This window comes from Mya arenaria, chromosome 12, assembly GCF_026914265.1.
Source record: "Mya arenaria isolate MELC-2E11 chromosome 12, ASM2691426v1".
NCBI lineage: Eukaryota > Metazoa > Mollusca > Bivalvia > Myida > Myidae > Mya > Mya arenaria.
Window position 1 is genome coordinate 23936187 of NC_069133.1, and position 24881 is coordinate 23961067.

The following is a 24881-nucleotide window of genomic DNA, read 5'->3' on the forward strand; positions in this document are numbered from 1 at the left end:
GGAAACTGTTCTATAAAAAAAAAAAAATGGCTGCAAACATGAATAATGTAAATTCCAAAAGGCAGTAACAATCAATTTAAGAAATACGAAAGATCCACAAGGAAGTTAATTGCTCGTTATATTCAGTAGGCGTGAAGGAAAACTAGAATGCAGTTATGAATAGTATAAATAAACATGTAAATATTGCAGTAAGCAAACAAAAAGGTTGAACGCGCTTGACAATATCATGCAAGAATGAATGATATTCATGAAAGGATTGTTTCCTTAACAATAAGAAGCAAGAAAGATGAATTGTTTGTACATCAAATGTAAGAAACTAAAATGCAGTTGTCATGTTGAAGAACGCATAAGCAAGTTAATAGCATCACAATGTCATTTAGCAGTATGAATGTCCTGGCGGATATTCCTTTCCATATACGAACGCATACCAGTTTGTGCGTTTTTTTTGTAATTGAATGACATCTAAGTTCTTACTCCAATTTCAGGCATATATAGTAAAGAGAAAATTAATTGTTTCAGTGTAAGATTACGCCACTCGAGAAGTTTATGTTAGGTGCTTAGTCGATGAAATTATATTACGATCTTACCCTGAAACAAACAATAATCCTCTATAACATGTATGTGTGTCACACTAAAGAATCTTGAGTCAATAAATACCCGATGCTGCAATTATAAGGATTTCTGCATAATAAAAAAGGCTCCATGTGAAAAGGCTCCATGTGAAATGATTTGGGATTGAGAAGACTTAATCCATAATCCCTCCCTGCTGAAATGTTTTAATGTTAACTTAACTGCGGATTTCTTGCATGCCCAGAACTATCGATGATTTTACTTCCATATGCCGTGCGAAAATTATTCATTGCGTGCAAAATCCACTGGCGGCTACAGGGAGGGGGGTACATTCGGTGCGCGACCCTATCCCCCAGTCGAATATTCCTATTTTAATTTCAATATAGGAGAAAGAATTAATAAAATATATTAATGTGCCCAAAATGGACCTTTTCGGATAAGAAACTGATAAAACGTTTTGGGGAGTACAAAGCCCAATTGCCAACACTTTGAACCAAATTAATTCCTATGGAGGGGCGCAGGTCATAAGATCACGCCCCTATTGAATTCCACCTTCAAATCCTGGAATGCCCTTGAGTTCTGCCTACATTCCGTCACATCTTTTCGTACGGGCGTATTATTTTGGGTAATAAGTACCAATAATGCACCAATTAATTGTAACCACACACCCGACCCCTGGGTTAGGCATTAAAGCTTGGACTTTGACTTTCGCATTCACTTGGCACTGTGGGGCCACCTGGAAGGTAAAAACACGGCCATTTCCCCCGCGATCCCCGGTATACCCCCGGACCTTGGGGGAGGGGCAGTTGTTCAATTGACTGGTGCAATTAACTATTGTTGCAGCGAAGTTAAAAGTAAAGAATTCTGACATGTAAACCGGTAATATATGCCCGAGGTAGTTTTTGATGTAAAATGGCCGAGGTGTTTCGAATGCTGTTTATTCTGTATATGGATCGTTAAAGTCATGGGTCAAAAAAGAGTTCATTAACAGAGATAACGACATAGAGTTAAAGTAAGTTTAAATCATACGTGTTTAAGCACTTATACATGTGTATGTCGGATGTTTAATAGTCAGCCAATGCAGTGAACATATGTTTTTCATTACATGAAATAACTGTGTGTTACAGAAGTAAGTAGTTTTAATTAATTATAATGTAATTTAAGACTTAAAACTTTGTTGCTTTTTTCTCCTTTGTTTTAAATGGTAAACAACTCTTTTATTTTTGATAGTCGACTGATACGTTTTTACCTCCCTTAACTAGGGCGCGATGAAGTATTGTAGTACACGCGGAGGTGTCAGTGACGCCACGTTCGAGGAGGCGGTGTTTACGGGATATGCGGCAGACGGAGGGATCCTCCTTCCACAGGAAATACAACCTGTCTCCATGGAAACACTCAAAGCCTGGAGTAAGCTGTCGTTTGTAGAATTGGCGAAGGAAATAATGCAACTGTTCATCTCGAACGACGAGATCCCGACTGCTGACTTGAAAGGCAAGTTTGTAAAATACATATATTTGACACATTAAAACAACACTCTCACAGATTAACTGTTTTAATAACTTTTTTTTTTTTGTCTTGGAATGAGCAAATGTTTGCGTAAATATCTGCAAACTAATGATAAAAGACTACTGACAAAATATTAGATCGCACATTTTCATATTTCCGTTTGAAAATTAATGTTTTATGGCTAAACGCGTTACTAATGGTTTAAGAAAATATGCATAAAACATCAATTTTTGAACTTAAATACAAAAATCTGCGATCTTACTTTTTGTCTGCAGTCTTATATAACTGGTTTACATACATTTTCGCATAAATTGGCTCTTTCCAAGACAAAAAATAAAAATTGTTGTCAAAACGTTCAATCTGTGAGAGTGCAGCTTTAAAACCTATAAAGTGTCAGTTGTTAGCAATTTTATCAGGATCGTATAACAAACTTGAGTGATAAACCTTTAACTACTCACTAAATAAGGCATTTATGGAAAAATCTAATTACTGATAACAAGATTGTAACCGTGTATTTATAACTGAAAACGCAAAAATATCAAATGACTGGTGATTTACAGTGATCATCTTATCGTCTCATAAGGTAGAAATATCGTGTATTCTTCACCTTTCGTCCATGTTAAACACAATATCCTCCATAAGAAGCATTGTTTTCGATATTTATTCATTCTTTTCGTTGAATTAAATTGTGGTAGTTGTTATGTGGAATTAAGAGTGCACCATTGAAGGATAGCAAAATTAAAAGAGACAAGGCGCCATACTTCTTACAATTTATTTTCAGATCTTGTAGACAGAGCTTTCGCAACTTTCAGTACTCCGGAAGTAGCCCCCGTTACGCGCCTTAAAGATGACGTCACAATTTTGGAGCTGTTCCACGGTCGAACTTGGGCGTTTAAGGACGTTGCATTATCGTGTGTGGGGCAGTTCATAAACTATTTCTGTTCAAAGTCGAAAAAGCATTATACAATTATCGTTGGCAAGTATACATGTATATATCTACTTTTATATACATAAACGAATATTATAAATGTTATGTTTTTTTTCGAATATTACGGGGAAGTTATAGCATATTTTAAACTATCTATCTATCTATAAGTGTATCACAAAACACCTGTTCATACTCGTGTTCAAATGTGTAGACAGGAAAATCTGTCTTTGAACACTATGCTTAATACCGAAACGTAAAGTCAGAAATATAGCGCGGTTTTATGCAATGAGTTACATCACAAGCAGCTTATGGTTATATGTTGGTTAAGCTTTAATACAGAGTTATAAAACACTCAAAACGACTGTAACGATTAATTCGAATATATGCTTATAAACCTTTTATTTTTATCCACAATGGTATTTGAATGGACATACAGTATTTGTTTATGATTCGCGATACTGTTATTTTCATAAATCAATATCAAAATTTCTTTTTGAATAAGGAACATCCGGTGATACCGGAAGCGCGGCTATCGAGGCGGTACGGGGGCTTCCGTGGGTGGATATCGTGGTTCTTTTGCCCCGAGGCCGCACGTCGCTCGTGCAGGAGCGTCAGATGACATCTGTTCTAGATGACAACGTGCACGTGTTCAGAGGTAAGGGAAGGAACGTGTTGAGATACAGTCGAACCCCGTGGGCTCGAACTCCCAGGAAATCGGCAAAAATACATCGAGCCTCGGGGAATTCGAGCAAAGCGGGAATGCTTACTTTCATTTTAAAGAAACCAGTCCTTTAAATCCAGTTCGAGCCAACGGGGTTCGACTGTTTTTACATCATTATTATTTCTTTGTTTAAGTTATAATGATATCACATTATATTATTTTGCCTAAACTACAATTTTGATTAACTCAAAAGTGACCCTACTGTTATGATATGATATATTAAAAGGAGGGTTATAAAAAATATATATTATGATTATATAGCAATTTATTGATTTGTTTCTTAAATAACATAATTCCTATTTACAAAAAACTATTGATGAAAATTTTAAAACTATTAAAACCTAACACTTTAGAATGAAACTGAAGTGGGGTTGTTTATCAAGTCAGCGCTATTGCTCCTCTATGTGATTTCGTTTTCTGGTTGTAAATTCTGTTTCATTTATAACACTCATGATTTGAAAAGTTTTAAATTCTGTTTCATCTATTTTACTTATGTCAGTACCAGCCCAAACCGATACTGTTAGAAAGGAAATATAGATCTGAAAACACTAATATTATATTTTTTAACACGTTGATACCAAAACTGCAGAAAAACAATTAATGTTTAAAAAAGCTACCGGCTAAAACTTTAAAAATATTCAACCTTAAGTCTTCAGAATGAAACTTTACCAGAAGCAATGTTTTTGTTTTATTAAGGATGGCTTAAATGAAGTGTGTTTCTAGTCACAATACGAAAGTTTGCAAATAAGACGACGGTTAAATCACATTCCAGTTGATGGAACATCGGATGACCTCGACCTTGTTATCAAGCCCGTGTTCATGGACGGGGAGTTCCGAGCCCGCCACCTGCTCACCTCAATCAACTCCATCAACTGGGCACGAATACTCGTGCAGATTGTGCACTACTTTTACGCCTACTTTCAGGTCGGTAACAATATAGGTTACTTTAACCATTATATATTTTACAACGATTGTGAAGGAAGCTAAGATAGCTTATACTAAGTCACTCTCGTTGGCACGATGTTGCGCGAGAGTGTTGTCTTGTGTTGTGGGGGAAACCGGAGTACCCGGAGAAAACCCACTTGTCCGACTTGGTGACCACCAACCAAATCCACATGCGCCCAGGTCGGGAATTGCACCCGGGTCGCCCTGGTGAGGAGCGAGTGCGCTAACCACTGTGCTAACCGGACAACCAACATTATAGGATGATGCCAACGTACATAACATTTATCCTTTTAATTTGAACGACTATGAAAGTTTTAGGAATTCGACTTAATTTAATAAACGACTTAAAATGTCTTATAAATAAGAGCCCGTTTGCCCATGTAGTTTAGTTGCACTTGAAAGTGTTAAATGAGAAGTGTTATAAAATTTAGCTTAAACCTATTTATTTACAACGATTGTGAACAAGTTATTGCAAGTTGCCGTGGAATTTGGCAGAATATGATATCCCACGACCGATATCAGTTGAACTCATGAACAAAAATACTATCTGCAATTTTTTTTTATTAAAAACGTATTTGGAATACAGTCGAATCCCGTTGGCTGGATCTGCAAGGGACCGGTTTTTAACATCCAGTTCGATCCAAATCGAGCTAAGCGAGTTCGAGTCAACGGGGCTCGACTGCAGTTTATTAAACTTAAAAGGATACCAAAATTAAAGTTGTTGATGAGGCGTTATTCCGAATTGCTCGATCAAGTGAAAATTTACTTCGGCCGCCTTAAGATACATTTGCATCCGATGTAGGTTTCCTGGTGAAAAAGCAAATGTTTTACATTGTATTATTTATCAATCATGAGGTGCAATGCTTGGATATTTAAAAAAAATATATCCTTTGTTGTTTTAGCTCATGATATTAATTCAATTTAAATAAATTATTACCATTGGTATTTGTTTAAAAACCACAGAAAGCATACGTATTTCTTTCCTCTTTGAAATTTTATTTTAGTTTCACTGATCATTAAGGTTTATGGATGCGTCATTTTCTTCAGATGAGCCCCGACTGTGATAAAACTGTTGAAATTGTGGTGCCTACAGGAGCATGTGGAAATGTAACTTGTAAGCATCAGCATCACCATTCGGTGTTATAATGGGCAAATTTCCCCAATCAGAAAAAGAGGGGAAAACACTTCGGTGTTTCTCAATCGGGAAAATTTCCAAAAATAGAGTATTAAATATCTGGCATTGAAATTAAAGAGATCTGCCAATGGATTTACACGGATGGAAGATTAATAATATATAATTTAGTGGCTCATATATGATGTTTTGAGTGTTATAGTTTTAAAGGATTGTTAATATTTACCATTTAATATTGCAGCGGGATGTATCGCCAGCAAGATGGGACTGCCTGCGCGACTTGTGTGTGCAGTCACGTGTAACGACATCGTGGCACGCGCTGTGTCACGTGGCGACTACAGCGTGTCTGCTGGGGTTACGCCCACACTCGCGCCCGCTATGGACATTCAGGTAAATTTCGATAACGAATACGTTACTCAAATCAAATAACTACAAAAACTAAACATGAAAAAGGCATAATTTTCCTAGATATATTTCAAATTGCATCGTCCTCATAATTGACCGTCAGCACATAATGACCAGTCAATTGTAAGCACGGCCCCCCAGGTCCGGAGAATAGTGCGGACTTTGACTTTCGGTCCAGCCAAGCCTCCGCACCCCAGGGACACTAGGTAAGGTCGACTTCCCGCTATTTTGGGCTCGAAGACAAAACCACGGCATTCACCCGGTAAATCTGGGGCCACCTGGAAGGTAAAAACACGGCCCATTTCCCCGGCTATCCCAGGTATACCCCTGACCTGGGGGCCGTGGTAACAATTGACTGGTGCGTAAGTTTAAGTTAAGTACGGCGGGTTTATAACAGAACTCCAAAAAGAAATGTCCTTATTATTATCAATGATTCATTATGCTTTCTGGGCAAGATAAAAATAAACATATTCAAACTTAGATCCCGTACAACATGGAGCGTATCTGGCACGTTTTTAGCGGCGGTGACTGGAAACTGGTGCGTTCCCTCATGGACCAGTTTGAGCTGACCGGGGCCGTGCAGGTGCCCGCCGATCTCCGTGACAAGGTATCCTTCACGCATGCGCTGTGGTTTTAAAGTCCCCAAAAATCGCAATTATTAAAGAAATTTGATAATTAATTTTTCACTAGAAAAACTACGATGCAGACATATAGCATATAATAGTTGTATTTGTGTTTTAAGTAAGCGAGGTTAGCGGCAACTACTTACTAAACTTTTTTGGATCATTCAGGTCAATAGTATTATATTAAATACAGACGTGTAGCCAACCTTCTCCGGTAAAAGATGATTGCTGCTCAAACTGTTCCGTTTCGGTAATAGCTAGATGACATGAAGTAATATAATGATAAAGAATGGGCGGAGTGAGCGTAGCGAACGAGCTCTTCTCAATCATTTAGATGTTACTTCATGTCACCTAACTGACCAAGAATACAAGTTGCTTAGCAGACACACTGTCAATGGCTCGTGTATAGGGGTGGCAGTAAGCGGACTTCTAAGCACCTGCGAAAATTGAAATTCTTAATGATTGAGCTTAGTATTTAATGATTGCAGTTTCATTGGATGAAGTTAATGTTGTTTTCAAAGGTTTAATAACAGACGGTACGCAGGGAATAGTACTGATACAAAAGTATTATATTATAATGATAGTGGTATTGATAATAAATATAAACATTTTATCTGACCCTTTGTGTGTATCTATTCAGATCTCGGCTGTAATTTGTGAGACATACGTGGTAAGTGATGCGACAGTGACCGCTACCATGAGGCGGCTATGGGAGGACGGCCATTACCTCCCGTGTCCACATACCGCAACTGCTGTCGCCTACCACCTTCACAAATGGTAAGTTTCGTTTAGAGTGCTGTGCATATTTCTTTCAAATTTTTGTTTTGTTAAAAAATCGTTGGTTTTGAATTTAAAACGTTTTATTTTTATCCATATACTTACTGTTGTTATAGGGACAGTGGCAACCGAGACCCTAGAATTTGCATCGCCACTGCGTCGGTGGCTAAGTTTCGGGAGGCGGTTGAGGCAGCTCAACTTCCGGTGGCTGCGGACGGCCGCGTCGACGAGCTGCTCAAGCGACCAACACGCTACCGAGACCTGGAGAAGGACGAGGACTGGGACCGGGCGATCAGAGACGCCGTAGAAGACATTAACCGCCGCCGCGCCTCCGGGAACTGTTGATATTTGTTCTGATTTTTATCTCCATTTTTGTGTTGTAGAATCCATTCAACGACTATAATAAGTATATCCTTCTGGTTGAACATTTTGCAAGCTTTAACACCCTGTATTAGTGTCTGGTAGTTTTAAATAAATGTTACAAGTAAAATATACTTAAAAATAAATCAGATACATCTTGTTTTGTTTCTTTTAAACGAAGATCATTTATATGACCGCAAGTTGCGGGTTATTTGACCAATTATAAGGCCGACTTACTGCTTTTAAAAAGAACAAGCGTTAAGATTGTAATTATTGTATGCATTTACAATAAAATATATCAGGAAACTTATGACATGTTTTATTCTTATTCATTAAAAGAGCGTTGCATTGCAAATATTTGAAGTTTATAAACAAATGGCGGGCTATCGTCATATCGGCCTAAATTTTACCATTTAAAAGTACTTTTTGATAAGTTTTTTCTAGGAAAACAATTTTATGAGTTTTTTTCACAATTTAACAGGATTCTTTATCCACGTCGTTAGGCCACAAAGCCGCTATGCATGCTAGATCGACATTTTGAAAAAATGCTGATAATCCCTACAGGATGTTATAATTAATTTGTGCATACAAACGTTACAATTTAGGCCACTAGGTGGAAAACCTCACGTCGATATGCTGCTTACTTCACGTCCCTAGACCACTAACTTCACGCCGCTAGGCCACTTAATCAATGCCGCTTTACTACCAGGATGCTTTGCCGTTAATTTCACGTCGCTATGCCTCCAGGCCGCCAGGCCGCTATACTGCTAAGTTCACGTCGCTAGGCCGCTATAGCGCTAAGTTCACGTCGCTATGCCTCCAGGACGCCAGGCCGCTATGCCGCTAAGTTCACGTCGCTAGGCCGCCAGGCCACTAAGTTCACGCCGCTAGGCCGCCAGGCCGCTATGCCTCCATGTCGCCAGGCCGCTATGCCGCAAAGTTCACGTCGCTATGCCGTCAGGCCGCTATGCCGCTATTTTCACGCATCTATGCCGCTAACTGCAAATATATGGTATCTATGCAACAAATGCATGCAAACAAATGCTGTATGCTGAGACTAGCATACCCTAGTCCTACAGATTGTGGCGAAGCGCGAGATCAAAGTCATACCCCTTACCATGAAAAGCTATTTTTTTAAAAACAATTTACCTCTCTCCACTCAAATGAGATCCATAAGTCGTGCTTAGAAATTAAACCTCGGACAATATCATTTTAATTTAATGAGTTTCCACCATACGTTTATAGCACTGATAATTTTTCTCCCGTTTCTTTGATAGAGAATCACGAATATCTTAGTGTTGGATTTTAGAATCAAGATAAAAAGGCATGTTTTCGAATGTGTAGAAATGAAAATAATTTACAATTTTCTGATGGTTTGGAACATTGTTATTTATTTAGAAAGAAATGTGAAGTAAAAAATCTTTTTGGGGAGGATAGTTTTCAGTTATCGCGTGTTTATTCAAAATGTTCGGTGTAAAACTGTATAAAACCTAACATTGCCTAATTAGCATTTACAACATTCTTGCAATGAATGTTCAAGGTCAGAGGTAATTTACATTTTGAATACTGTCCGACTCATCCGCTGATAGAAGAGTTCCATCCTATTGGCGAAAAAACTACACATGGGAGTGTTTACAATGTGGAAACGCACGCACGCACTCACACACGCACACAAAAACACACGCACGCACGCATCCACGCACGCACGCACGCACACACAAACACACACGCACACAAGCACGCACGTACGCACGCACAGACCCACGCACGTATGCACACACAAACACACGCACGCACGCACAAACACACACACACAAACACACGCACGCATGCACGCACGAAAGAACATGCGTTTATGTTTTATCTACATTTATAAAATTATTCATAATAAAACATGTGCATAAGCTGTGAAAGAATTCTTCACGAAATAATTTCAATCTTCCTCTCCAGGCAACATATAAAAGTACAGTGACATCTTGTCAACTGTCCTGCAGTACTTTCCGTTCCTTTAGTTCACGCTGAGGAAGGGCAGTTATTATAATCACGGCAAATGTACTACTTTTTGCCAGAAACAACACTTTTGTCTGCCTCGTTTTAGACCCATACGTCTTGTATTATCATTAATTTAAATGTGATTGTCCTAGACAAATTGGTTGTAGAGACTGGATTAATTTGAAATCTGAAGTGCTGCCTAACAAAGGAAGAATCCGCTCATTGTGAAGGGTGAAATCAATATTGTGTAGACGATATTTGTCTGCATTGGTTATTTAAAAAAAACAACATGTATCTAGGCTGTTTTTTATTTAAATATATTTGTCTTTAGTTTTTTGTTGACATTTTTGAGAAAGGAAATGCAATAATGTTACGTCAAATTATAGATATTTTTATGTATATGATAAAACGCAAACAAAATGGCGAAATGTAAGGAAAAGTGACGGGTAAGTGGACATTTTCTTTATGTGCGTCTAGAATGTTGCGAAAAATAAGTTTTCGAACGGCATCTTAGTTCAGTATTATAACTTAAAAATAAAGAAAGTTTTGAGCAAATTTGCGGATTTGCATTAATACATAATTTCTCGGCAAATATGCATGGCACTTCTGTACATGTTCTCACTGTCCTTGTATGTATATATACATCTGGTTTCTGAATCTGATGATTAAAACATATTCAGATGGCACTGCATTCCCCGATTTCTCAAATAAGATCTCATAATTGTGATATTAGATTAAATAACAAGTCATACTTACGTTTTAAGATGATGTCCATTCTTTTGCTCTAGCTCGGAAGTGTCATTGGCTCATGTTTATATACAGCTCCTAAAAGAGCTGGAGCCACTGTTTCGCATCCATGAAATATAGAGCGGGCATATTGGACCACATCCTGATAAATAGCATTTAGTTAAAATAATCTCATTAGGATAAAGCACACCTACCCATGCTACCGGAAGGAAAAAATGCGAAGATACGCCCAATGACGAGGCAAAAATGTGCCGCAGAGTCTAGCATTATTATTGCATTTTTGCCCCGCAACTTAGTGCATTTTTGCAGTGTCGCATGTTCGCCTTTCACGGCAAAACTACGGTACACACGAAATGGAAGAAGTCAGCCATCATGTAAGGGGTATACGAGTTTTAATATTCGCTCAAAGCGGTATCAGAATTTACATTACACGACACAACAATATGGTAAAAATGCATACTTTCAACCATATCTTAGTCATAGTTAATGACCCTGAAAAAAACACAGAAAATAAATACCTACTCACTGATATTGCACGAGAAGAAACGTTTACATAACCTAGCCCACAAATAAGCTCGTTCTCGGATAGCTTTATTAACCTTCATGTTAATAGTTAATGCTTGATAATATCATACAATTGTGGTATCATTCTGATTTCTAACGAGATATTATAACCGTTTCGGCTTTTCTTGCTTCATTTAAATAGATGAGCACAATTTACCTTCAAAAAGTAACAACGATGTCGTTACTAATCATGTTGGCAGCTTTAACACAGTTCTGAACAAGCGGTTCGTTGCATACATGAAGGAATATATTTACGTTGCGTCTGTATTATTTTGGCAATATGTTGTACTCAGCGTTTAAAGGGACTAGACACCAGATGATACAATTGCAAGAATAAGGAAAAAATGTCAAAATCTTACTTAAAATTTACATAGGTGTGTGCAACGCATCGATTTTTACTTACTTATGTATCACATCGATTACGAGACAGTCACTTCATCTTGTGTACATTTATCCAATTCGAAATTTACCAGGGTTGTCTACTACGTAATTTCAAATAAGTTTAAATATATAGCGTCGGTATGTTTCTCTGTACTCATAAACAATCATGATTTAAAATGGGAAACCATTATGCGTTTTTTAAACGGGGAAACACATATGAGACAGCCTCCTAGTAGCTCGTATTAACAATTCTAGGCTTGTTTAGAGGAAATACTGTATTTGTAGAATTTTGGACCGTCTGGTGTCTAGTCACTTTAATGCTTCTACTTCTCTAGTGTAAAACTGGTTGAACAAATAGTACAAGGCAAACTTTCATCTAAGTACGGTCTTGTTTAAAGGACCAATGTTCAAATCTATCAGACACACAGCTAAAAAAATTCATAAAAAAAACAACAAAGATTAAACAACAACTAACAAAAAACAAACAATTTAATATTGTCACAAATATTTCTTGGGGTTACCGCTTTGAAACGGTCAGTAAAAACAAGCTTACATAATTAAGCAGAGAGTTTAAAGTGACACTCCTATTTAAAGTCGATACATACACATGTTGAACAAACATACAATTTAGTGATTGATTTTACTAAACTTACTGAATAATGCATTTATGGAAAATATTTATTACTGATAACAAGTTTATAATCGTGAATTCAACACTGAAAAGGCAGAAATATTAAATGATTGGTGAGAGCTAAAATATTTACAGTGGTCTACTATCGTCTCATAAGGTAGAAATACCGTGTTTTCTGCACATTTCTTTCAAATTAAACTTCATAAGGTACATTGCTTTCGACATTTATTCCTCCTTTTAAGTATATTAAAACATTGGTATTGATTGTGGTAAATCTTATTTGGGAGTAAGTGTGCATCTATATATTGTTTGAAATTGAATGTTGGGGTAACCGCCTTTGAACGTTCAACAAAAATCATGTATACACGAGGGTTAAACCCAATATCACACCTGCCAGAAGTGGCATACTTCAACTTGCTAGCTTGCTTCATTGAAATTGCTCATCGCATAAACGCAAGAAAAAAGATCAATATTTAAAGCTGCACTCTCATAGATTAACCGTTTGACCGTTTTGACAACTTTTAAAACTTTTGTCTTGTAATGAACCATTTCTGCGTTAATGTCTGTAAACCACTGCCTAAAGGCTCTAGAAAAAGATTAGATCGCAAGTGTTCATATTTACCTTTGAAAATTGATGTAATTTGACTAAATGCGTCACTAACGCTTTAAAAAGAGTTTTTCGGAAGTTTTTCAAACAATTGAGTGGGGATGATATGTTTGCAGTGGTTAAAAACAAACTTTTGTTTGTTTGCAGATGATTCTGGCATACTTTTTGCATTTTTTGAATTTAAGAAAGACCGAGGCAATTTTTGTTCGGATCCAAGTGTAGGCTAAATTCTAACTCTAACCTCAGTGTTCCATGTAATGGTACAGTTATAGAATCCACCTCTTCTGTCAAATACCTTGGTGCTACCTTGTATCAGAATTTGTCTTTAATTTAATGAAATGGCACATTCAGTTATTAAGAAGGCCAATTCCAGGTTAAAATCATTGTACCGAAACAGGATTGCTTTACTCAACATACGAAGAAACTACTTGTTATGTCCCTCATTCAGTGTCATTATGAATATGCCTGTTCCATATGGTGTCATGGTCTTACACAGGTCTTTAAAAAACCTGCAAACTACACAAAATAAGATTATTAGATTCGTACTCAATCTTGACTGTAGATCTCACATGGAACACGTCAATTTCAGTCTCCTAACTGGTTACCAGAGGATAAGAGAATTGATCAAATTATTCTGTGCCATGTTATTAAGGAAACCATGGTTTGGCCTCATGTTATATGGGGGAACACTTGACATCTAAAGACAAAATTCACTCTTATAGTACACGACTTAGAGAAAAACGTGCCTACGCTGTTCCAACGGTTAAAGGCTTAGGATTAAAGTCATCTGGTACTAAGGTTATAGTCTTTGGAACAAATTGCCTGCAAGAATTTACCTTAATTGTTCATATAGCAAATATTAAGGTTGCTGTTAAGCGTCATATGCTTGATATTTTAGTATTGTGATATGTTCATTTTTAAATATTGTGTGTAGGTGAATTTCTTATTAAAATAATATTTTACAAGTTAATCGATGGAGGATTTAAAAAAATGCTTTTGTTTAAAGCCCCTTGCAACAAGTGCATAATTGTATTAAATCTTATTTTTAACTATTTTATTAATATTTCATTTTTTAGTAAATGTGCATAAATTAAATTGTGATATTTTTCTAAACTGATATGATTTGGATGTAACTTATGGTATGCTTGTGATAAAATACGAACAAAATACTTACTGTGATACTTATTTAAAGCGATATGATTATATACATGTGTAGTCTTAATTATTTTTATGTATTTAACCTATCTGTGTCATGCCACCGACATTAAGACCCTCAATGGAAATAAGGGTTCTCTGTGACCCTTTTTTGAGCTATCCTTGGTGCTGGTGTGCAAGGCATGGACAAGTCATATTCGCATATATGTTATATTTTTATATTTACTGAACATGTTGTTTTGATTGTCCATGTTATGCACTCATTGCCGAAATAAATCTATCAATCTAAAGCATTGATGCCAAATCAGCTGATTTTGAGACAAAATAATGAATAATGGTTAAAATCTGTGAGAGTGCAGATTTATATAACACTGATACACTGAACCACTTTTATCAAATATCAAACATAATTCCGAATCAGATTCTCACCTGAAATAAATGCAAGTTTACACCACGGTTTAATTTAAGAACATTTAGTCACGGTATTAGCGTAGGAGTAATTATAGATGTAGGTAAACAGCCTAGGATGAACTGTGAATTTGTGCTGCTTATTAAATATGTCATGCACTGAATTAATATATATTCAATCTTCATTAGCCTTATAATGAATACATACAACTTCACATCATTGTGTTCATTATAAATTCAGCTTTATTCAGATGTGTTGTGCTTAGAAACGAAGTGGTCACTTTTCCCACCCATTCATTTCTTGTTGACCAAAATGGACAAGGGTTGCTCCAAAGTTAAGAAACTGTTTCGATTCGAAAATGACTGTCACAAGCGGAATTTCATAATTACACTTTGTGTATACTTTAACTTCATATTGCTGGTAAGTTATATACCTTTTTCTTTCTATATAACGCTTTTTAAATGATTGTAATCAGATAATGAAAGCATTTAAAACCAATGAATAAATGTAAACTACGTGACATTTTAGTTTGTCTATATGATCAAATCATGAAAACAACGTCAAAACGTTCAGGAAATAAACATTTATTCAAAACAGTTTAATAAATGACCACGCGTTGCAAATGTGTGGTCACAGCTCAGTACTGAAAAAAAACAACCTTGTCGAGTTAAAGTGACACCCCTATCTAAAATCAATACATACACAGGAAAAACAAACATGAATTTTAGTTATAAACGTTAAACTACTTACGAAATAATGTATTTATGAAAATATTAATTACTAATAACATGATTGTGACCGTGTATTTAATAGCTTGCAATGCACTTATTGCATTATTGTTTTCTGCAGGTTTCCTTCATATCAAATCAAAGAAACATTCATTAGGACCATTGTTTTCGATGTTTATTCATCCCTTTCGGTAAATAAACAATGTATTAATTGTGTACATCTAAATTGGGACTAAGAGTGCATCTAAAGCTCTTAAGCCATTTACGGCCTGGCCTATTTTGACTCATTGGTACAGCATATATCAGTAACGAAATATAATTTTTAAATCAGACTGAGTATAAATATTGTATAAATGCGATGTTAGGGTTGAACTTATGGCTAGCATGGCACGTTGCAGCCCTGCACTAAAAACAATCCCTCGGGTAAAAGCTCTTGAGCTATTTACTGCCAGGCCGGGCTAGTCACTCATTGGCACAGTGGGGACATATCATAAAATCAATAAACTTGTATTTATGCGATGCTAGGGTTGGACGTATGGCCAGCTTGGCACGGCGTTCGTGGACTTACAACAGATTCTTTCCACGAGCGTGCAGCAGACGTCACTTATCTTCACCATGAACTCGTGCGGCTATATGCTGGGAACCCTACTTATCGGAGCCCTCTACGACCGCGTACCAACACTCAAACTGCTCGGTAAGCGACGTTTTATAACTATGTATATATATACATTTCATAAAGGAGCTTTGGATTTAATAAACCAATGGAAACAAAACAAGGTTTATTCAATCTTTAATGAAACTTTGTTAGAATGTCTATCGGTCAAATTTTAGTTAATATGTGTTATGTCGGTTGAAAAAAGTTACTTCTTTTTTTTCATAATATTTGCAATAGCACGCAGGCTATATTTTTTCTCTAGAACTTTATTTGATTGTTTCTACAATTGAATTAATGTATTTTGTCCGTTAAAAGTACGTTAGATGTTACAGATAGCGTAAAAAAGTATTTTTTTGTGAGATTGGATTAAAAGGCTTGTATCAATGATAAACTACCATTACTCCCATCAACGTATATTGAAAACTAAGAAATAAATCTGCATTTTGCGCGAAGGTGTTTAGTGACTTTGATGAATATTGATTGATTTGAGGCTAAATTTACACACTTCCGTTTAAATGAGTATCTGCCAGGTCTTGTTAGTTGTTTGTTAATAAAATTGGCAGAATGCGACAATTTTTAACAAACTTTAAGGTTGAAAAACAATTGTCGCCAGTAAACAATCTGTAAACAAATCCCTTTTATCATAGAAATTCCATGCTTTGTGCCTCAACTGCATGAAACCTGATAAGAATGTTTATTTTCATGCTAAAGTTAGATGACCAAAGTAAACTCTTTATGATTAAGAATGGGATGAGTGAGTGTAGCGAGCGAGCCGATCCTTATCATTAAGAGTTTAAGATATTACTTCAGGTTGTCTAACTGATTTCAAATGTATTCTCCATTTGCTGACACAAATCAGACGCAGGGAGTGTGTATCGGATGAGTGGTAGTAGGTGGACCTTAAACAACCGCGAAGGTTATAATCCTTAATGACTAAGCCAAGAACTTAATAAGTATTAATACATGCCTATCTACAATTAACTGAAAATAAAAGCTGTATTCTAAGCATTCCATAAACTATGGTTAAATGAGTTTTATTACACATGCCCGATCACTAACTATGTCGATGAACTGGAGATGTCATAGTTTTCAGATGCAAAGTAATAAAGGCAAGTATAATGGCAATACGGGGCATGTCAGTGCAAAACATTGACCATTGTGTATCATTTGAGAAATTTAATAATCGTGTACATGCCACTTTTCATTGAGCCACAACCACGCCCAACTGTCATAAAGGCTTATAAGCAACACTTTTGAAATAATCAATAATTTGGTTTATGTTTTCACATAATAATCCTGTCATGATATAGTCCTGGTATTCCTAAGAAGATTCAATTTTTACACATAATACCTATGGCATGCACTATGTTTAAACACAATCGATTATTTGTTGGAACTTAACTGTTTAGCTTAATTCCAGGACTCCTGACCTTACTAAACGGGATAACCAGCGCCGTGCTTACGTGGTGTTCCTCGTTTGGGTTGTTTCTCTTTGTTCGTCTCGTGGACGGGATGCTGTGCGGAGGCAGAGACGGAGGTAAGCTAGTCGTACTGACGGAGGTTAAGCTAGTCTTAATGGCGGAGTGAAGCTATGCGGTAAGCTGGGTGTATGGACAAAAGTAAGCTGGTTGTAGAGACGGATGTAGAAGTAGTCAATATGGCGGAGGTAAGCTATCCGTAAGAACGGAGGTAAGCTTGTCATAATGACAGAGGTAAGCTAGTAGCTATGGCGGAAACAAGCTAGTCGTTATGGCGGAGGCAAGCTAGTCGTAATGACAGAGGTAAGCTTATCGTATAGACAGATATGAACTAGCCGTTATGACGGAGGTAGGCTGATCGAAGAGACGGAGGAAAGTTAATCGAAAGGACTGATGTAAGCTTATCATGGGGACAGAGGTAAGCTTGTCGTAATGACGGAAGTTAGCTAGTCGTTATGGTGGCGGTAAGCTAGTCGTAATGACAGAGGTAAGCTTATCGTATAGACAGATATGAACTAGTCGTTATGACGGAGGTACGCTTATCGATAAGACAGGTAAGCTTGTCCTTATGATTGACGTAAGCTAGTCGTTATTACGGAGGTAAGCCCATCGTAGAGACACGTTGAAAACTGTTAACACGACCCATATACTAAAGTACTAAGTATAAATTAAAAGCAAATACGTAGGGAATTTCATGTAAGTCGAGTTGCTTGCGTGAATTCAATATTGATCTCGTGAGATTTATCTCTTCTGATATATCTTTATGGAAGAAACGAAGAGTGATACAATCCCAGAAACCAATCAAGATAGTGTTAGTATTCTTTTCTTTCTTTACGTGGTTTATATGATGTACAATTAAACACGCTTACTTGGCTGTTGTAAGATACGGGATCAGAAAACATATGGAGTACGAATAAAATGCCATAATTTATGTTTATAATTTTGAACTATCTTAAGCAGAATTAAGAGGTCGGAAAAAAATAAAAAAATGTATTTCTTTTTTATGTATTTATTATACATACAGATAAAGCAACGTATTTCTGATAATAAAAAAGCACATTTCAGAGGTTCAAGATATATAAACATAAATGACATTAACATACACTTTGGGTGAGACAAGTGAACCATATCCTGAAAACAAAACCCGAAATATTTCGAACTTAACTATTTAACTGTCCACTTTGAATCATGTTACTATTCTTTTTCGATATGCCCATGTTCAACAGTCCATAAAGTAGCCCATGTTTTGAAAGATTCATAAAATTTTGGTGCTAGGCATTCAAAGCTTGTAAACATAGAACAATACCTTGTTGAATTTTTTAATTTTGATATAGTTTTATGACCAGTAGTAGAAGCATATCTTTCTTACATTGAATAAGTTTTAATACGCAAAAATTGGTGGTTTAAGAACACTTTTAACAAATCAAATCAAATTCTATTCAAAATCAACAATAGTGGTGTGATGTTCACAAGTGCAATAAAAATGCTATATGTATTTCAAAATATCGTCACATGCGAAATAAACATAATATTTGCAATAGCACGCAGGCTATATTCATTCTCTAGATCTTTATTTGATTGTTTCTACAATTCAATTAACGTATTTCGTCCGCTAAAAACGTTAGGTGTTACAGCAAACATTGGTTGGTAAAGAGTGTTAAGATACCTTTTGGTTGATAAACAGGGATTTGGAACTTTTTTTGGTAAAAAGGGCTGCAGTAGCCTATCGGTTGTTAAACAGTGTTGCAGGATCCTTTTGGTTGGTAAACAGTGCTGCAGGATCCTTTTGGTTGGTAAACAGCGCTGCTGTATCATTTTGATTCGTAAACATTGTTGCAGTATCCTTTTGGTTGTAAAACAGTGTTGCAGTATCCTTTGTGTAGGTAAACAGTGTTGCAGTATCCTTTTGGTAGGTAAACAATGTTGCAGTATCCTTTTGGTAGGTAAACAGTGTTGCAGCATCCTTTTGGTAGGTAAATAGTGTTGCAGTATCCTTTTGGTAGGTAAACAGTGTTGCAGCATCCTTTTGGTAGGTAAACAGTGTTGCAGCATCCTTTTGGTAGGTAAACAGTGTTGCAGTATCCTTTTGATAGGTAAACAGTGTTGCAGCATCCTTTTGGTAGGTAAACAGTGTTGCAGCATCCTTTTGATAGGTAAACAGTGTTGCAGTATCCTTTTGGTAGGTAAACAGTGTTGCAGTATCCTTTTGGTAGGTAAACAGTGTTGCAGCATCCTTTTGATAGGTAAACAGTGTTGCAGTATCCTTTTGGTAGGTAAACAGTGTTGCAGTATCCTTTTGGTAGGTAAACAGTGTTACAGTATCCTTTGTGTAGGTAAACAGTGTTGCAGCATCCTTTGTGTAGGTAAACAGTGTTGCAGTATCCTTTTGGTAGGTAAACAATGTTGCAGTATCCTTTTGGTAGGTAAACAGTGTTGCAGTATCGTTTAGGTAGGTAAACAGTGTTGCAGTATCCTTTTGGTAGGTAGACAGTGTTGCAGTATCCTTTTTGTAGGTAAACAGTGTTGCAGCATCCTTTGTGTAGGTAAACAGTGTTGCAGTATCCTTTTGGTAGGTAAACAGTGTTGCAGCATCCTTTGTGTAGGTAAACAGTGTTGCAGCATCCTTTGTGTAGGTAAACAGTGTTGCAGTATACTTTTGGTAGGTAAACAGTGTTGCAGTATCCTTTGTGTAGGTAAACAGTGTTGCAGCATCCTTTGTGTTGGTAAACGGTGTTGCAGTATCCTAATGGCTGGTAAACAGTGTTGCAGTATCGTTTAGGTAGGTAAACAGTGTTGCAGTATACTTTTGGTAGGTAAACAGTGTTGCAGTATCCTTTGTGTTGGTAAACAGTGTTGCAGCATCCTTTGTGTTGGTAAACGGTGTTGCAGTATCCTAATGGCTGGTAAACAGTGTTGCAGTATCGTTTTGGTAGGTAAACAGTGTTGCAGTATCGTTTAGGTAGGTAAACAGTGTTGCAGTATCATTTTGGTAGGTAAACAGTGTTGCAGTATCCTTTGTGTAGGTAAACAGTGTTGCAGCATCCTTTGTGAAGGTAAACAGTGTTGCAGTATCCTTTTGGTAGGTAAACAATGTTGCAGTATCCTTTTGGTAGGTAAACAGTGTTGCAGTATACTTTTTGTAGGTAAACAGTGTTGCAGCATCCTTTGTGTAGGTAAACAGTGTTGCAGTATCCTTTTGGTAGGTAAACAGTGTTGCAGCATCCTTTGTGTAGGTAAACAGTGTTGCAGCATCCTTTGTGTAAGTAAACAGTGTTGCAGTATACTTTTGGTAGGTAAACAATGTTGCAGCATCCTTTGTGTAGGTAAACAGTGTTGCAGTATCCTTTGTGTTGGTAAACAGTGTTGCAGTATCCTTTTGGTAGGTAAACAGTGTTGGTGCATCCTTTGTGTAGGAAAACAGTGTTGCAGCATCCTTTGTGTTGGTAAACAGTGTTGCAGTATCCTTTTGGCTGGTAAACAGTGTTGCAGTATCCTTTGTGTTGGTAAACAGTGTTGCAGCATCCTTTGTGTTGGTAAACGGTGTTGCAGTATCCTAATGGCTGGTAAACAGTGTTGCAGTATCATTTTGGTATGTAAACAGTGTTGCAGTATCAGTTTGGTAGGTAAATAGTGTTGCAGTATCCTTTGTGTAGGTAAACAGTGTTGCAGTATCCTTTTGGTAGGTAAACAATGTTGCAGTATCCTTTTGGTAGGTAAACAGTGTTGCAGTATCCTTTGTGTAGGTAAACAGTGTTGCAGCATCCTTTGTGTTGGTAAACAGTGTTGCAGTATCCTTTTGATAGGTAAACAGTGTTGCAGTATCCTTTTGGTAGGTAAATAGTGTTGCAGTATCCTTTTGGTAGGTAAACAATGTTGCAGTATCCTTTTGGTAGGTAAACAGTTTACAATATCCTTTCGGTAGGTAAACAGTGTTACAGCATCCTTTGTGTAGGTAAACAGTGTTGCAGCATCCTTTGTGTTGGTAAACAGTGTTGTAGTATCATTTTGGCAGGTAAACAGTGTTTCAGTATCCTTTTAGATGGTAGACAGATTTGCAGTATCATTTTGGCAGGTAAACAGTGTTGCAGTATCCTTTTAGATGGTAAACAGATTTGCAGTATCTTTTTGGCAGATAAACAGTGTTTCAGTACCCATTTGGCAGGTAAAATGTTGTAGTAACCGGTTGATAAGCAGTGTTACAGTATCCTTTGGGTTGAGAAACAGTGTTAAAGTTTCGTTTTGGATGGTATACAGGGGACAATTAGAAATCAACAAATAAGTGTCATTTTATTATTTTATGACTTCACTATATACTAGAAATAGTTATCTCTTACATGTAAAAAAGGCAGTTATTCTCTCAAATATGTGTCAAACACTAGCTTCATTTGCATACCGTACTGATTGCGCCTCGTTCTGGGGCTGCCAGGTCAGCTCTGTCGAAATGGCCGACGGCATTTCAATGCTAAGCACCACTCCCGGCATGTCTGTATACAAGCTCTTTTGTTTCAGGAGGAAATGCAAAGGTGTCGTCGTGCTGGGGATTTGCTGTTCGTCCGTACATGCAGGCCTTACATTTTACGTACGCATTCGGGGGAATTATCTCACCCATTGTGACAAGTCATTTTCTCGCGCCTAGAATCACGTTGAGCAACCAGACAACTAACATTTCGTATGGAAATTATACAAACGCCAGTACGTTTTTACAGTTAACAAAACAACTCTTGAATTACAACACCATGGTCGATGAAAGAGCTGAGAATTCTTTAACAGCAAATGTTACAGAGAAATGGGACACATTCAACAATTCGAATAGTACATTAGACGAAATAGTTGTATATGGAGAGAGTCACGTTCATATTGCGTTTGTGGTAACAGGAATATTGACGGCCTTGTCTGGATGCCTGTACCTCGTGCTGTACGGATTCGGGTTTGAAACTGTACCTTCCTATCGACCAACGGTGGAATCCCCACCGCAAAACGACACTAAAGATCAAGGTAGCCCACATCACACACGTCCATCGTTATCAAGATCACAGACAGTCGTATTTCTCATTGTATTTGGAGGTGTAGTTGTTGCGTACGCCGCCATTGAATGCAAATATCAGTCTTTTATTATGCCGTATGTTATCATTCAACTGGGATGGACGAAACAAATGGGGGCATTTCTAATTTCCCTTGTCTGGGCCTTATTTGGGAGTGGACGTTTTGTTAATATATTCATATCGAGGTTTGTCTCCTCTCAAAACATGTTGATTGGTTACCTGATTCTACTTCTACTCGCCTCTGCTGGTGTCTATCTGGAGGGAGGGTTGGGTGTGGCACATACCACGTGGATTATGGTACCCGCGGCTGCATTTGCTATGGCGCCAATATTTCCAACACTTATTGTCTGGATACAAGAAAACATCATGGATATTACCGGTAAAATGGGCGGATATTTTCTGTTTACAGGAGCACTTGGATTTTTGATTGATCCACTCTATATTGGATATTTGATGGAACATTCCTCGCCGCTATACCTGATATATATCAATGTGATTCAATGTTTGTTTTGCCTTGGTATATTTTTGCTAATACTATTTCAAATAAGAAAGCTTAAAAGAAAGATAAGGCCCGGTACAGCGGATGAACTTCATAATGTAACATATATGTAGCTCATGTCATTAATCGACTTGTGTTGGGAGTGCTAAACCTTAGAGAAGTATTCAGCAATGCTAGTGAACCAATCTTGTGTACCAGCAAAATGATGGTACTGTATTTTTAAACAGTTGTTATACTCAAAATATATATACAACCTTGAATAACATCAAGGCATTTTCGTTCTCCGAAATTCAATTCAAATCTACGCAAGAAAGCGCTTTTCATTGGAACCGACAAGGGAACACGTATATACGTACTCTTTTATAAAGTGATGCAGGAACTGTTGGTATAAACCTGTCACTGACAAAATAAGTAGATTGCAAAATAGCATAAACATGTAATACATGAGGTGCCCACCTCCATTATTTATACTCTTTGAATAAAACCAAAACGAAAATATAGTTATTTTCGAATGCTCTGCATGCAATCGTTCTTTTAATATAAATTATACCTTAATGTTTTACTTTTAAATGCACCCTAGACTCTTAACGTCTGATTCATTGCACATAAGTATAAGTCTAGACTATGAAATTTAAACTGTCTTCTGCGTTATCTAAAGATTAAAAGTAAAGCAACATTATCATAGCAGAAATCTTTACTCAAATAATTGTGCAATTGTGTGCCTTTTTGAGTGCACCGTGCGTGCATGCCTGTTGGTATGTATATATAGCTCAGGTACACTCTACCTATTTCTATGGGGTTCTTTAAGTGTTGGTGAATGTACATTGTTGATTCTTTTTTTAACGAACCTGAAATGTATTATACAAAGAAGGCACTGCATTTGATTTGCATATTTATACCATACGACACTTTATTTTGCACACATTTTCAGTTCTCTATCATAACTTCTGAAGCATCAGTGCAATAATTTGTTTTCAACTCATCACAACGGATTTATTCTGAAATGTTTAAAGTGACACTCTAATTCAAAATCAATACATACACATGAATGACTGACATTAATTGTGAGTGATAACCTTTAACTTCTTACTAATTAATGCATTTATGGAAAATTATATTACTAATAACAAGATTTTAACCGTGTACTTGATAGCTAAAAACGCAAAAATATCAAATGATTGGTGAGTGCTAATAGATTTACTGTGATCTACGATCGTCTCTTATAACCATTGTTTTTGACAAATTTTCATCCTTTTTGGTATATAAAAACAGTGGTAATTGTGTTTAATCTTATTTGGAAGTAAGAGTGCCTTTTGAACCACTTGGCTTGTCCTGATTCGTTGACAATAGCAAGGCGGTAGACCAAATAGTCATTAGTAAATAAATTTAAATGCGATTAATTTATGCAATCTGTGTTTGTCTTGTGACGTTGTGTGTTTCTGATTGATTAGATTTTAGACCTTGAACGTTAAGGTTTAGGTTTTGGCTAGATATGCTCCTGTTCTTTCCATTGTGTTATCGGAAATATCCATATATGTATAAATAGTTGCGTTGTTAAAACGGTGTTGCGTTTTTTCTTGTGTCTTTTTCACGCAGTTGGTTTATACTTCTTTTCCTCTAGTAAATAAAAAAAGCAAAGCTGGAAAATAATCACACACGCACACGCACACGCACGCACGCACGCACGCACGCACACACACACACACACACACACACACACTATTGAGCAGGTAAAACAATAAAATTGGCAGCAAAGATATATTGTAAGAATCAGATTATTTTGACCACTGTCCAGTCCAAGATAAAAGACCAAACACTAATTTTGATAAGGATGTTTAAATATTAAAGCGATATGCGTTTATTGTCTTTTGACATTGTGTGTCACTAGTTAAATATTTGTCAAGCATTGGACTTTGTGACTTAAAACATAGTCATCATTTATTTTTGCTACTTGATTTGTCCATATAGTTTTATTGCAATGATAATGCATTCATGTATTACCATTTAAGACGTTGCATACATATGA

General features: G+C 36.8%; 2 protein-coding genes across 3 annotated transcripts; both read left to right on the top strand.

Moving 5' to 3' along the window:
* Positions 1 to 1560: 1560 nt before the first annotated feature.
* On the top strand, positions 1561 to 8277 carry LOC128211868 (threonine synthase-like 2). 2 transcript variants are annotated; one of them, XM_052916977.1, is made up of 10 exons: positions 1561 to 1582; positions 1833 to 2061; positions 2858 to 3052; positions 3507 to 3659; positions 4498 to 4649; positions 5718 to 5784; positions 6044 to 6192; positions 6689 to 6814; positions 7471 to 7607; positions 7724 to 8277. In XM_052916977.1, the coding sequence occupies exons 2-10, from the start codon at positions 1839 to 1841 to the stop codon at positions 7950 to 7952; spliced, it is 1431 nt and encodes a 476-aa protein (XP_052772937.1). In that variant the 5' UTR covers positions 1561 to 1582; positions 1833 to 1838; the 3' UTR covers positions 7953 to 8277. The 2 variants fall into 2 exon arrangements, with proteins under 2 accessions (XP_052772937.1, XP_052772938.1); XM_052916978.1 differs by having other exon boundaries at positions 1565 to 1699.
* Positions 8278 to 14765: 6488 nt separating this feature from the next.
* LOC128210563 (uncharacterized) lies at positions 14766 to 23443 on the top strand. Its single transcript, XM_052914913.1, has 6 exons — positions 14766 to 14873; positions 15707 to 15875; positions 17257 to 17373; positions 21824 to 22309; positions 22766 to 22858; positions 23436 to 23443. Exons 1-6 carry the CDS (start codon positions 14766 to 14768, stop codon positions 23441 to 23443), a joined length of 981 nt encoding a protein of 326 aa, XP_052770873.1.
* The last annotated feature ends 1438 nt before the right edge of the window (positions 23444 to 24881 follow it).